This window comes from Bufo gargarizans, chromosome 4, assembly GCF_014858855.1.
Source record: "Bufo gargarizans isolate SCDJY-AF-19 chromosome 4, ASM1485885v1, whole genome shotgun sequence".
NCBI classification, from domain to species: Eukaryota; Metazoa; Chordata; class Amphibia; order Anura; family Bufonidae; genus Bufo; species Bufo gargarizans.
Genome location: NC_058083.1, coordinates 527,061,172 through 527,074,145, shown reverse-complemented (window position 1 = coordinate 527,074,145; position 12,974 = coordinate 527,061,172). Strand labels below are relative to the sequence as shown.

At 46.8% G+C, this 12,974-nt stretch overlaps 1 protein-coding gene across 1 annotated transcript in view; it reads left to right on the top strand.

Annotated features, from left to right (window-relative positions):
• The window catches only part of TOGARAM2 (TOG array regulator of axonemal microtubules 2), a 98,395-nt gene extending 92,326 nt beyond the window's left edge, over window positions 1–6,069 (top strand). Inside the window, 6 exon segments of the mRNA XM_044291322.1 lie at window positions 664–781; window positions 1,180–1,298; window positions 2,132–2,342; window positions 2,471–2,687; window positions 4,099–4,185; window positions 4,381–6,069. Coding sequence (XP_044147257.1) covers window positions 664–781; window positions 1,180–1,298; window positions 2,132–2,342; window positions 2,471–2,687; window positions 4,099–4,185; window positions 4,381–4,631 — 1,003 coding nt within the window. The 3' untranslated portion in view covers window positions 4,632–6,069.
• Window positions 6,070–12,974: the final 6,905 nt, after the last annotated feature.

The following is a 12,974-nucleotide window of genomic DNA, read 5'->3' as shown; positions in this document are numbered from 1 at the left end:
ACACGACGACATGTGTTGTGTGACAATTTTTACAGTGGTAGTCTATGGTGTTGCACTGCGACATGCTGCGACTGCAATGCCACAGTCGCAGAAAAATCCATCTGTTGTGTCGCAGTCGCAGCATGTCACATGTCGCAGTGCAACACCATAGGCTATCATTATAAAAATTGTCGAAATGTCGTCGTGTAGCCTTTGCCTTAGGCCTCCTGCACACGACCGTTGTGTGCACCCGTGGCCGTTGTCCCGTTTAACGTGTGTTTCTGCGGTCCCATTGACTTTCAATGGGTCCGTGGAAAAATCGGAAACTGCACCGTTTGGCAGCCGCATCCGTGATCCGTGTTTCCTGGCCGTGAAAAAAATATGACCTGTCCTATTTTTTTCACGGCCAACGGTTCATGGACCCATTCAAGTCAATGGGTCCGTGAAAAATCATGGATGCACACAAGATTGTCATCCACGTCCGTGATCCGTGTCCGTTTTTTCCTATCATTTCAATGGCAAACTTGACTTAGATTTTTTTTTTTCATTTTTCATGTCCGTGGATCCTCCAAAAATCACGGAAGACCCACGGAAGAAAAAACGGTACAACGGAACCACGTTTTGCGGGACGTTAAAAAATACTGTCGTGTGCAGGAGGCCTTACTATGATATTTCACTCTTTAGGTTCTATGGGAGGCGGATGTTCAGCTTAGTGATGACGCACCCTAAATTCGAACAGCAGATGGAACGCTTGATCCCGTCACATGACCTGCGGGAACTTATCGTCACGGTTAAACAGAAGGTACCTTGACTGATGACTTCAGATATTGATAAGATATTCAGCTATAGGTATAATATTACACGTCTTATAATTGCGGGGGAAGGGGGGGGGGGGGGTTTGTGGCTGTCGTGTGGCCGGTCAGAGTGGACTGAGCCTGTGGCCATCTAATGAAATTAGGTGCAGAAGGCAATGCAGGCAACTGTGGGAGTAACACACGAGATGGTCAGGGAAGGGGACAGAAAAATATTGTGTACGCCTGTGTGTAGCTTCTGTGACCCGGTGACAACAGGGAGTCTATAGCAGCAACTTCTCAAAAGAAGAGAAGCTCTGGAGCACAGACTGCTGCTCTCGCAGGTGAAATACTGAGCTGATAGAAATAGCGATGAGCTGGTGTAAATAACAAATTCTGCTGCTCACAGGAAGCGAGTGACAGCGTTTCAGACGTTCCATCCGCCAGGAGTCAGCGGCCTCTGCAGAAGAGCAGCGTCCTGGCGAGTGCGGACGCGAGAGACCAGGAGACTCCGGAATCAGACCACAGGTGATGCAACGGGTTTTGTATGTATGTGCGCTCTTTTCTCCAGACGATCCTGCTCCTTCTACTATGTAACCCTCAGTCTGCGTCCTCCCACGAGATCAGCGCACTCCTCTCCTGAAGTACTCTGTGCTGCTGGGAATTCGTCTCCCTCCGCAATTAATCTTTCACTATGTGACCTTTCAGAAGATCGTAGCTCCTTGTAACAATTAGTCTGTGACCTCTCACAAAGATCCACCTTTGTGTGTCCTGAAATACTCTGTGCTGCTGAGGGTACCTGCGTTAAGCATTTGCAACAAATGTTATCATTGGCTGTTTGTATAAAACATGGCGATGGAGTCCTGTTCCTGCAGCCAAGAGCATAGGCGCCGCTGACGCAGATAATCCGAGGCCCCCCCCGGAGGAGACCAGCCTAGGGGGGCCCTCGTCCTTTCTTTTAATGGGTGCAGGAATCTCCTCTTGAAAGATCCTACAACATTAGCAAAGAAGGATGTGGGGAATAAGGAAGGGGTAAGGGGCAAACGAGCAAAAACCTACATGGTGGTGGAGTCAGTAGTGGGCCCTATGCTATGGGCGGCGGGCCCTCATCTCCAAGAACACCTCCACAGCTGCTGCAGATTGAACTGATTTTCACAAGACAGGGTCAACTCTACCAGTATGTCTGGTAGGGTTGATCCTGCTGACACATGCCCTTTAAATGCACAACATTTTTCTTTTACATTTAGATACATTTTATATGATATTTTATATGTCGTCGTCTCCTTAGACCCAGCACGGGAAGCTAATGGCCTGACACTGATATAATTCTATAACATTTATGTTATAATTTACTCCTTCAGAGTAAGCCGGCCCGTAGAGGTGGAATCAGAACCTCAAGAGTCCCCGGTCCCTCGGCGGCAGCCTGTCCGTGTGGCAGAGGCCACGGAGCAAGTAAAGGAGCTCATCAAACTACTGACAGCCAAGGAATATCAGAGCAAAATGGACGGCGTGACGCTTCTGCTGGAGCACTGCAAGAGCAACGTCAAGCTAGTCACTTCCAACATTACCCAAGTGAGTGGCCAAAGACTGCTGCTGCAGAACCTCTTCCTGATACATGTCTCATTAAGTCTCATTACATGTCTCTCACACATGGCGGGGGGGTGAATACTTTTAAAAGTATTATTGTATTATTTTTGCAGATTTTTGATGCCTTTAACCCCAGGCTGCAGGATGCCAACAAGAAGGTGAACCAGTATGCGCTGGAGTCGGCTGCTGTCATGGTCCCGCTCCTCAAGGACAGCCTGCACCACGTCTTAGTCCCTATGGTGACCGTAATCACAGACAACCTGAACTCCAAGCACTCCGGGATCTACACGGCTGCAGTCAGGGTTCTGGACACGCTGATCTCCAGTATAGGTACTAATCATTGGGCATTTTTCTGTGCCCCCATAATTGAGCAAGTGCCTACATAACAGTGACAACCACGGGGACAAAATAGGCGACCCATAATAATGCCAACCAGTGCCTTAATAACAGTAACTGCCACAGTGCCCCCATAACAGATCAAGCCACAATTTTCCCATAATAGTACTAGCCAGTGCCCATAACAGTGCCAACCACCGAATGCAAATATGTAGCCCATAACAATGCCAGCTAGTGCCCATATTAGTGCCCACCACCAAACCCAAATATGTAGCCCATAACAATGCCAGCTAGTCCCCATAATAGTGTCAACCACCAAACCCAAATATGTAATCCATAACAATGCCATCTAGTGTCCATAATAGTGCCAACCACAAACCCAAATATGTATTCCATAACAATGCCAGCTAGTGCCCATAATAGTGCCAACCACGGTGCCCATAACAATGCCAAAAACGAAACCTAAGGCTAGGTCTACATTTGTCGCGCAACATTTTGTTGCACCAATGTCGCGCGACAATTTTTATAATGGCAGTCTATGGTGTCGCACTGCAACATGCGACATGCTGCGACTGCGACGCGACAGTCGCAGAAAATCCATTCAAGATGGATTTTTCTGCGACTGTCGCGTCGCAGTCGCAACATGTCGCATGTTGCAGTGCGACACCATAGACTGCCATTATAAAAATTGTCGCGCGACATTGGTGCAACAAAATGTCGCGCGACAACTGTTGCGCCTTGTCGCGCGACAAATGTCGTCGTGTAGACCTAGCTTTAATATGTGACCCATAACAAAAGCCAACTAGAGCCCTATGAACAATGGCTGCCACAGTCAAATCAAGCCGCAGTGCTCCCAGTACCAGCCAGTGCCCACTGCCTACATAACTGTGACAACCATCGTGCCCAAATAAATGGCCTATAACTATACCAACTAATGTCCTAATACCAATGACAGACACAGTGCCCCATAACACTGCCTACATAACAGTAACAAACAGTGTCCAATAAGTGTCCCAAACAATGCCAACCAGTGCCCTAATATGAATGACAGTCCTGTTTACCCCATAACAAAGGCACCATTCCAGTACCAGCCAATGCCCATAACTGTGCCAACCACAGTGCTTAAATATGTTGCCCATAACAATGCCAGCTAGTGCCCCAGTAACACTGGCTGTCACATTGCCCCCATAAAAGCAACAGCCAGGGCCCATAACAATGTGAACCACAGTGCACCCATAACAGTACCAGCCAGTGCCCATAACAATGCCAACCACGGTGTCCCCAATAAAGTGACAGCCAAAATGCCCCCATAGCAATTACAGCCATTGGTCCCATAACAGTGGCAGCCGCAGGGTCCCCATATCTGTACCCATAGCAATGACAACCACTTACCTTTTTATTCCAGATAATTTGTGGCTTTTGCAGCCATTTGCCGGCAGAGTCCGTTTTATCAGCGGCCGCGCCTTGAATGATGTGACCGAGCGATTGTCAGGTAAAAGTCGGGTGATTAACAATTTCTAATTTCACGTGTAAAGATTTTGGGGGATATATAGTTGTGCCAAATTAATCAATACAGTGTAATAATTGTGTTGCAGATTGCCAGTAATGTCCCCTTGATAAATCCTCAGCCACAAAACTTTTATTTTCGGTGCAAAAATTGTTCAACATTTTGTTGTTCCCGTTTCAGGCCTGGTGACCTCTGTCTACCCCCGGAAGCCTCAGGCGGTGGAGCGCCACGTCTTACCGGTGCTGTGGTATTTCTTATCGAATATCACCGGGAATGGAGTCCTGCCTGGACGGAATGGGAATTTTAAGGACGTGGTCACCAAACTGACTAGAAGCCTGCACAAAGTGATGGGGCCCAGCCTTGAGGAGTACGCCTCCGCTCAGTCGCAGCACGCCGTCAGGATGTTGGCTGACATTCTGGGCACCAAGTGAAGAAATGGATTTATTTTTCATGAACTTTGTGCCCCTTATTAAAGTGCGAGGAGGAGATGGAACGGGCGTGCCAGAGATTGGGCCTCATGTATCAAACCTCCTGAAACCCCATCTTCTGGACAGTTCTCAGCTACACCCCCAATTCACTCAGAAATGGCCACAAAAATTTCCCTAAAACGCCTACAAAAATTTCCCAAAACGCCCCCTTTGGGGCATATTTATATAAAAACCACCCCTTAGAGGGTCAGTTGGAAGGAAGCTAGCGGCCAACTAGGCCATTTGTGTGAAATATGGCCCAATGTACTTAATATAATTAAGGTGTAAATTATATATTTTGGACTTTGGCCCCAACCATCACCCAATAGTCCTTATTCGTGGTACTGTCCTGCTAACGGGGACACAAAAAGGCGGAGTTTGTACTAATTTGCATTAAAGGGGCGTCTCCATCGGAACTGGATGGAGTTTAAAACGTTCTTAATTTAGGATTCATATATTGGCTAGAGAAGCATCAGAATACGTTGTATCTCAGGGGTCCGTCATAGGATTCCATTATTTATTACTGCTTCATCCATTCGGAGGATCCTTAAGACGATAAAGTCTGCCTTCCATAGTTTTAGCACCAGCTTGGCATTTAAACAGTTAAAAACTACATTTATGTCCACTAGCTGCAGATATCGGACTTCATGTGCCCTGTACTGCCTGTCAGCTACATTGTTTCTTATACTCTGCCTCTAGAGCTGCATTCATAATTCTGTTTGTTTCCTTTAGGCCTCATGCATATGGCCGTTGCGCGTCCATTTCGTGCATTGGGGACCGCAATGCACAGGCAACGTCCGTGCCGCGGCAGGGATGGATTTTTTTTGCGGTTCGGATGCAAGGACAGAAACACCACAGAAGCACTCCGCAGTGCTTCCTTGGGGTTCCGTGCTTCCGTTCCGCACTGCAGCTCCGGATTGCGGACCCATTCAAGTGAATGGGTCCGCATCTGTGATTCGGGGAGCACATGGCTGGTGCCTGTATATTGCGGACCCGCAATACGGCCACGGCCTTGTGCATTAGGCCTTAGACTGCAGGACTTCTCTCTGCCGCCACCTGGTGGTTCGGTGATTTCCAAGAGCTGGCTTTGCTATGATGCATTGTTGGAGACGTCAGGTGTAAAGCTACATTTCCCACATTGCATTGCAGACTGGAAGGCATTATAGGATCTCTGCTAGATGCCCTTATCTTGCCTGGATTCTGGACAATATGTAGAACCCGCTGATAAACCCGCTTGCTCTGATTGAATATTTTTTGCGCTTCCTGCAAATGTTCAGCTTCTATCAGTGATCGATAAATCTGTAAACGCTAATTTAGGTGTAATCTAGATGAAGAGGGCTGTATGTCCGCTCCGTATGTACATACTGTATTATGTGCCTTAGCATTAAATGCTATTTTTATACTTTGGGTCTGTGACCTGGTTCTGATCTGCTCATTGGGGGTATTTGTAGTTCTCCTTAAAGGGGAGCTCCATCTTTAAATAACCCAGACATTAGAGTCGGTATATGTAAATCCGTCCCCCGTTGTGACATTTTCTCATGATTTTATTAGCTGTTTTCCATTATTTTAGAACTTAGTTTTTGTTTTTAGGAAATTGTACTATATGGAAACCATCAACAAGCAGGTTAGGTTACGTTCACACACACATTATGTTCCGGCAGAGGAACAGACTGCTGGAGTTTACCGTATCCAGAATAACCCGATACTGCCCTGGACCGCCAGATCCCTATTGACTATTATGGGATCCGACGGCAAAAAGTCTTGCGTGTAGCCGGCATTTGTGCCAGAAAGAGGCTGGATCCCCGTCAAATCCCATAATAGCCAATGATACTCATTAACACATGAACAAAGCAGGATCAACCCTATGAAAGCAAACATATAGCATGGAAGGGTTCATTCTGCTGATTAAAATGATACCTGCCTTGTGAAAATCTGTTGTCGTGTTCCAAAGAAAAATGACTTTTATTCTTTAGGCCTCATGCACACGACCGTTGTGTGCACCCGTGGCCGTTGTTCTGTTTTCCGTGATTTTCTGCGGACCCAATGATATTAATACAATAGAGGGAGGGGGGGGGGCAGTTTCACACTAGCGGCAGGGGAGTCCGGCAGGCTGTTCCGGCAGGTGAACAGTCTGTCGGATCTGTCCTGCCGCTAGTTCACGTGTGCCCCCGGACTGCCGCTCTGTCCCCATTGACTATAATGGGAGCGGAGTTCCGGCAGCAGCACGGCAGCGCACGGCAAGAGGCAGCTGGACTAAAAGTACTGCATGTCGTACTTTAAGTCCGGCTGCCTCTTGCCGCGCGCTGCCGTGCTGCTGCCGGAACTCCACCCCCGCCCGCATTATAGTCAATGGGGATGGAGCGGAAGTCCGGGGAAACACGTGAACTAGAGGCAGGACAGATCCGACAGGAGGTTCACCCGAGAACCTAGAGACCTGCAGCTCTCTGAAAGGACAACGTTATTGGGAGTATTACATATTTGTTCAGTCACTGAGGGCTAGCACTGAAAAGCTGAGGTGCACCGAGGGACTAGGCCCCGCCCCTGCGGAGCACTGAAGTCCTCATTTGCAAAAAGAATAAGGCCCCTCGCAGACGAGCGTGAGCGGATTAGGTCCGGATGCGTTGCAGATGTGTTCAGTGAAAAATGCGCGATTTCGCAAGCAAGTTCATTCAGTTTTGCCTGCGATCACACGGGTGCAATGCGATTTAATGCGTTTTTCACACGCGTGATAAAAAAGGTATACAAACAACATCTCTTAGGCTGGGTTCACACGGGCGTGTCCGGATTAGGTCCGGATGCGTCCCGGTGTATTGCGGCAAACCCGCGCGATTGGGTACGCAATTGCAGTCAGTTTTGACTGCGATTGCGTTCCGATGTTCAGTGTTTATCACGCGGGTGCAATGTGTTTTGCACTCGCGTGATAAAAAACCGACTGTGGTACCCAGACCCGAACTTCTTCACAGAAGTTCAGGTTTGGGTTAGTTGTAGTGTAGATTGTATTATTTTCCCTTATAACATGGTTATAAGGGAAAATAATAGCATTCTGAATACAGAATGCTTAGTACAAGGGCAATTGAGGGTTAAAAAAATAAAAAATAAATTAACTCACCTTGTCCTCTTCATCGCGCAGTTCCCGGTCTGGTAGATGAGCTGTCGGCTAAAGGACCTTTGGTGACGTCAGATCACATGCTCCAATCACATGGTACATCACCGTGGTGATGTACCATGTGATTGGAGCATGTGATCTGACGTCACCAAAGGTCCTTTAGCCGACAGCTCATCAGAAGAGACCGGGAACTGCGCGATGAAGAGGACAAGGTGAGTTAATTTATTTTTTATTTTTTTAACCCTCAATTGCCCTTGTACTAAGCATTCTGTATTCAGAATGCTATTATTTTCCCTTATAACCATGTTATAAGAGAAAATAATACAGTGAATAGACTGTCACCTAGCAACCATGAGTGAAAATCGCACCGCATCCGCACTTGCTTGCGGATGCTTGCGATTTTCACTCAGCCCCATTCATTTCTATGGGGCCTGTCCTGCGTTACAAACGCAGAATATAGAGCATGCTGCGATTTTAAAGCATTGCAGAAGTGATGCGTGAAAAAAATCGCTCATGTGCACAGCCCCATAGAAATGAATGGTGCCGGATTCAGTGCGGGTGCAATACGTTCACCTACCGCATTGCACCCGCGCGGAAATCTCGCCCGTGTGAACTCAGCCTTAGCAACCATCCGAGAAAAATGCATCGCATCCACACTTGCTTCCCGGTGCAATGCGTTTTTCACTGAGGCCCCATTCACTTCTATGGGGCCAGGGCTGCGTGAAAAACGCAGAATATAGAACATGCTGCGATTTTCACGCAACGCAGAACTGATGCGTGAAAACCGCTCAACGCTCATGTAACAGACCCATTGAAATGAATGGGTCCGGATTCAGTGCGGGCGCAATGCGCTCACATCACGCCTTGCACCCGCGCAGAATACTCGCTTGTCTGCAAGGGGCTTAAAGAGAAGGCCTTGAGAAGGCAGTAGTACCGTGGTCTTCTCACGGCTTACCAAGCACAGCGCCATACATCGTTTAGTGGCTGTGCTTGGCATTGCAGCTCAGCCCCATTCACGAATGGAATTGAGTTGCACATAGGTCCTATGACCGATTAATGTGATGTCACTGGTCTAGGAATAGGCCGCAGCAGTCTCTGGTTCACCGTGGCCTCTTCTAACAGCTGATCGGCGGGGGTGTCGGGAGTTAGACCCCTACGTATGAGATATTGATGACCTGTTCTGACGATAAGCCATCCCGGGTACATTAAGTTATCCCCTATCCACAGTATAGGAGATAACTATTAGATTGGTGGGGTCCTACCACTTGGACCCCCACCAATCATGAGAATAGTGGCCCCGTATCCCCTTGGAATTCTGAAGATAGCCCAGCGATGTACTCGTCTATATCTAAAACTCCCATAGAAATGAATGGAGTGGTTGCACGGGGCCCCTGTTCTTGTGATTGGTGGGGTTCCCAGTGGTAGGACCAGCATCGATCTAAAAGTAACTTAATCTAACCCAGGGATGCCGAACCTGTGGCCCTTCAGCTGTTGCAAAACTACAACTCCCAGCATGCACAGACAGGCTACAGCTATCCGTTGTAGTTTTGCAAGAGCTGGAGGGCCACAGGTTGGGCATCCCTGATCTAACCAGAATACCCCTTTAAGGCAAGTGAGGTCTTGTATCTATTACAGACAGGCGTGAAAGACGAATAAAGGACAATAATGGGGATAGTAGCAGGTGAGCACTACAACCTTGGCAGCAGATATCAGGAAACCCTAGAAGATCTAGGACGGGTGGTTTATATTCTGGGACAGGAGCCTGGAGTGGGCTGGACGCTGGTGTCCACTATCTGTGAGCGTCGCTGGGGGTCAGAAGGACATTTCACAAGAGACGGAAATGTATTCCGATTATTATGAGGTGGGCTGCTAACACCACTGACTTAAATGTGAGGAGGACAACTGGTGTCGGGAGTCTGTCATAAAGGGAGGCAAATGTCCTATAATGTCAAGAGTGGGATTCCTATAATGTTCTATAGGGAAATATAGGAACATATGGGGTTAATTTTAAATTCGGACCATATGACAAGTCAGATCATGCCAAATACAGTAAATGGGACCTCCTCAGCCGAATTCACACACATGGATTGTCATCTGCGGCCAATAAGTGACAGGTGATCCTTCTACGGATCCACCGCGGCAGTCTGAGGGTCAGTCTCAAATTTCTTCCATGGAAATACATGTCAGATAATAGGCCAGATTTCTGGTGCGTCTAAGGGCTCATGCACACGACCGTATGTATTTTGCAGTCCGCAAAAAATACGGATGACGTCCGTATGCATTCCGTATTTTGCGGAACGGAACAGCCGGCCCCTAGTAGAACAGTCCTATCCTTGTCCGTAATACGAACAATAATAGGACATGTTCTATTTTTTTGCGGAACGGACATACGGAAACGAAATGCACACGGAGTAACTTTAGTTTTTTTTTGCGGACCCATTGAAATGAATGGTTCCGCTTATGATCCGCAAAATAAACGGAACAGACACGGAAAGAAAATATGTTCATGTGCATGAGCCCTAATGGAAATTTTTTCCACAGGAGGGAACATAGACCGTGCGTAATCTCACCTAAGAAAAAGTTTTTTTCCCACTTTTCTGGGTATTTTTGACCCCTGTGTCAAAATTGTGACCCATCCAGAGACAGATCTGCTACTTTTGGGATACAAATAGACCACAAAGTTCAATGGTCGTGGATACGTGGTATGTATGGGGTATGGTAGGTAGGAGGCCAAAAGGACAGAATTTACAATATCATGAAGGGAATATTTAAAGTCAAATTTTTTTTTTCCGGTAAATTTATCACATTTTGCACAGTGTTTGATAAATTTGGCTCCCCTTTAGGCTAGGGCTGCACTGCAACATGTGTAGTGCAACATTTTTTGTGATGATAGTCAATGATCTCTCACTGCGACACGACATAGCAAAAAATCCATCCAATCTGGATTTTTGTGCGACTGCCGCGTTGCAGTTGCAGCATGTCGCAGTGAGACACCATTAACTATCATTACAAAAAATGTTGAGCGACACATGTTGCAGCATAGTTGCACCCTTTTTGTTGCACACATGTCATCATGCAGCCCTAGCCTTAAACCTACCACTTTCATCTAGAAATGCTTCTTCAGATTATTTTTTACGCCTCCCCCTACTGGCGACTTTTTTGTGACATCTGGAGTGAAGCTCATTAATATAATTAACCATGCCCACTTTCCAAAAAGTTGCAAAAGTTTTCTGCAAGTACCGGTAACTGCCTCCTGTTAGTTTTAAGCACCCTGTGACAGATTACTAAACATAAATCTCTGATACACTGTAAAAAATCCTGCAGCTGTGTAGTAATGGAGGTAAATTGGTCTACAATCAGGCTCTTGAGTTGGAAGTCTGCATACACAGGCCAGGGCTCTACACCGCCTATGGGGGGAGTCATGAAATCGCACACACATCCATGCCATTTACCAGGTCACATTTATGGAGGTGTTCGCTATGTCTGTAAACCAACCACTGAGCCACCCAGGAAAAGGCAGAGGAAAATAATAAAATTCCTTAAGCCGCCACTAGAGGGAGCTCACTGCATGTGGATTTATTAGAGAGTTCATAGAAAGCTGTATACATCCCTATGCAATGAGCGCCCCCTAGTGATGGCAGCAGTAAAAAAAAAAAGTATTTCAGTGTGAAGGGAAGCAGTGGATGTTTGAGCTCTGCAGCAGCAGAAGAAAAATGAGATGTGATCTATATAAAGATTAAATAAAACTGAAACATAGACACGCTTTACCGTAGACCACCTCCATTCATTCCTTCAACTACCAGAAATATTAGGCATTAACTTTACTAATCATCCATAAACACCTGGACAGTCCAGTGGGGGCATCATTTCTGTGGCCACCAACATGCTTGGAAACCCCTCGGTTTTATGTTCTTCAGATCTGTGGTCCACTAGCGTGCACATTTGTAGACAGTGCCCATAGTCACATCGCAATCCTACAAAACAGAAATGTGTGATCAATGGTAACGTATAAAACCTGCGGGCTGCACTGCTGTATGGCTGCAAAACTTGTCAAAAGAACAGATGGCAGAACATAATTTGTGGATTCTTTTTTTTGGAGGGGGGGGGGGATGCTCTTTAAATATGGAAGGTCCCGAGGGATGTACTACACTTGTAATCCATCATCCATTGCTAGATTGACAGTCGTGATTTGTTTTTCTGGCCTTTAATTTGGCGCAGTCGACACATACCTGAGACCAGCTGGACGTCTGCCATGGAAGACATCAGCAGAGCTCCTCACTGCGAGGGCTGGCGGCCAAGTTCAGCCTGAAGCAAGTACCAGAGGGGTAGATGATGCCCGGCCTATGACTGCCCTCCACCACGAGGCTCCAATAACACCATAAATAAAGCCTAACCATTGGGTATTGAATTAATGATTTTTGTGGGCCGAATCCTTAGTATTTTCATGATCTCTGCTTGCTGTCAGTGAATCCCCACCGATTACAGACCTAATACTTCTTCCTCTCAGCTACTGTACATGTTGGTTATAGGTGAAACCAGTCTATAGCATCCTCTGTGAGAGAAACAGTCTACACTCCAGGCCGATAGATTTTACCTGCACTGATACATAGTAGCAAACTATCAGGAGACAACAGAGATTTTGTGCTGCTGACGCGTTCAGTTTACAGTGTATTGTATATAGACTGGGTGCAACTATAACAAACCCTCAGCCGTGAGAACTATCAGATCTGTTTGTGACCTCTGGATTCATTGACAGCAAGAAGAGATCTTGAAATTTGATACATACAGTATATGAGAAAGTTGCACACTTTTTTTTTTTTCACTTTACATTTCCTCCCGAAACAACAGGGTTATTGTTTGGGGTTAGTGCACCAGGGGAAGGGTTTACATGTCACAACCCCCACCAGGGCCAGTGCCTCTGGACACTTTACCATTGTCGCTCAGAGTCCCCGACAACATTTAGTGCCCCCCATCCTCTGTTTGGAGTGGACAGTACTGGGCCTTTGGTCACTTCCCTCACTGTGCTTGTCTCTGCTCACAGCATCCGGCAGGGTGCAAGAACATTTACATCCAAAGTCACAGGTGCACATCCATAAAGCCAACATACAAGCAGAATATGGCAGCACATTGTTATACATGCAAACAATGGAACTAGGGATTATTCTGGATTACAGTGGTACTATACCTACTATACATGAAAA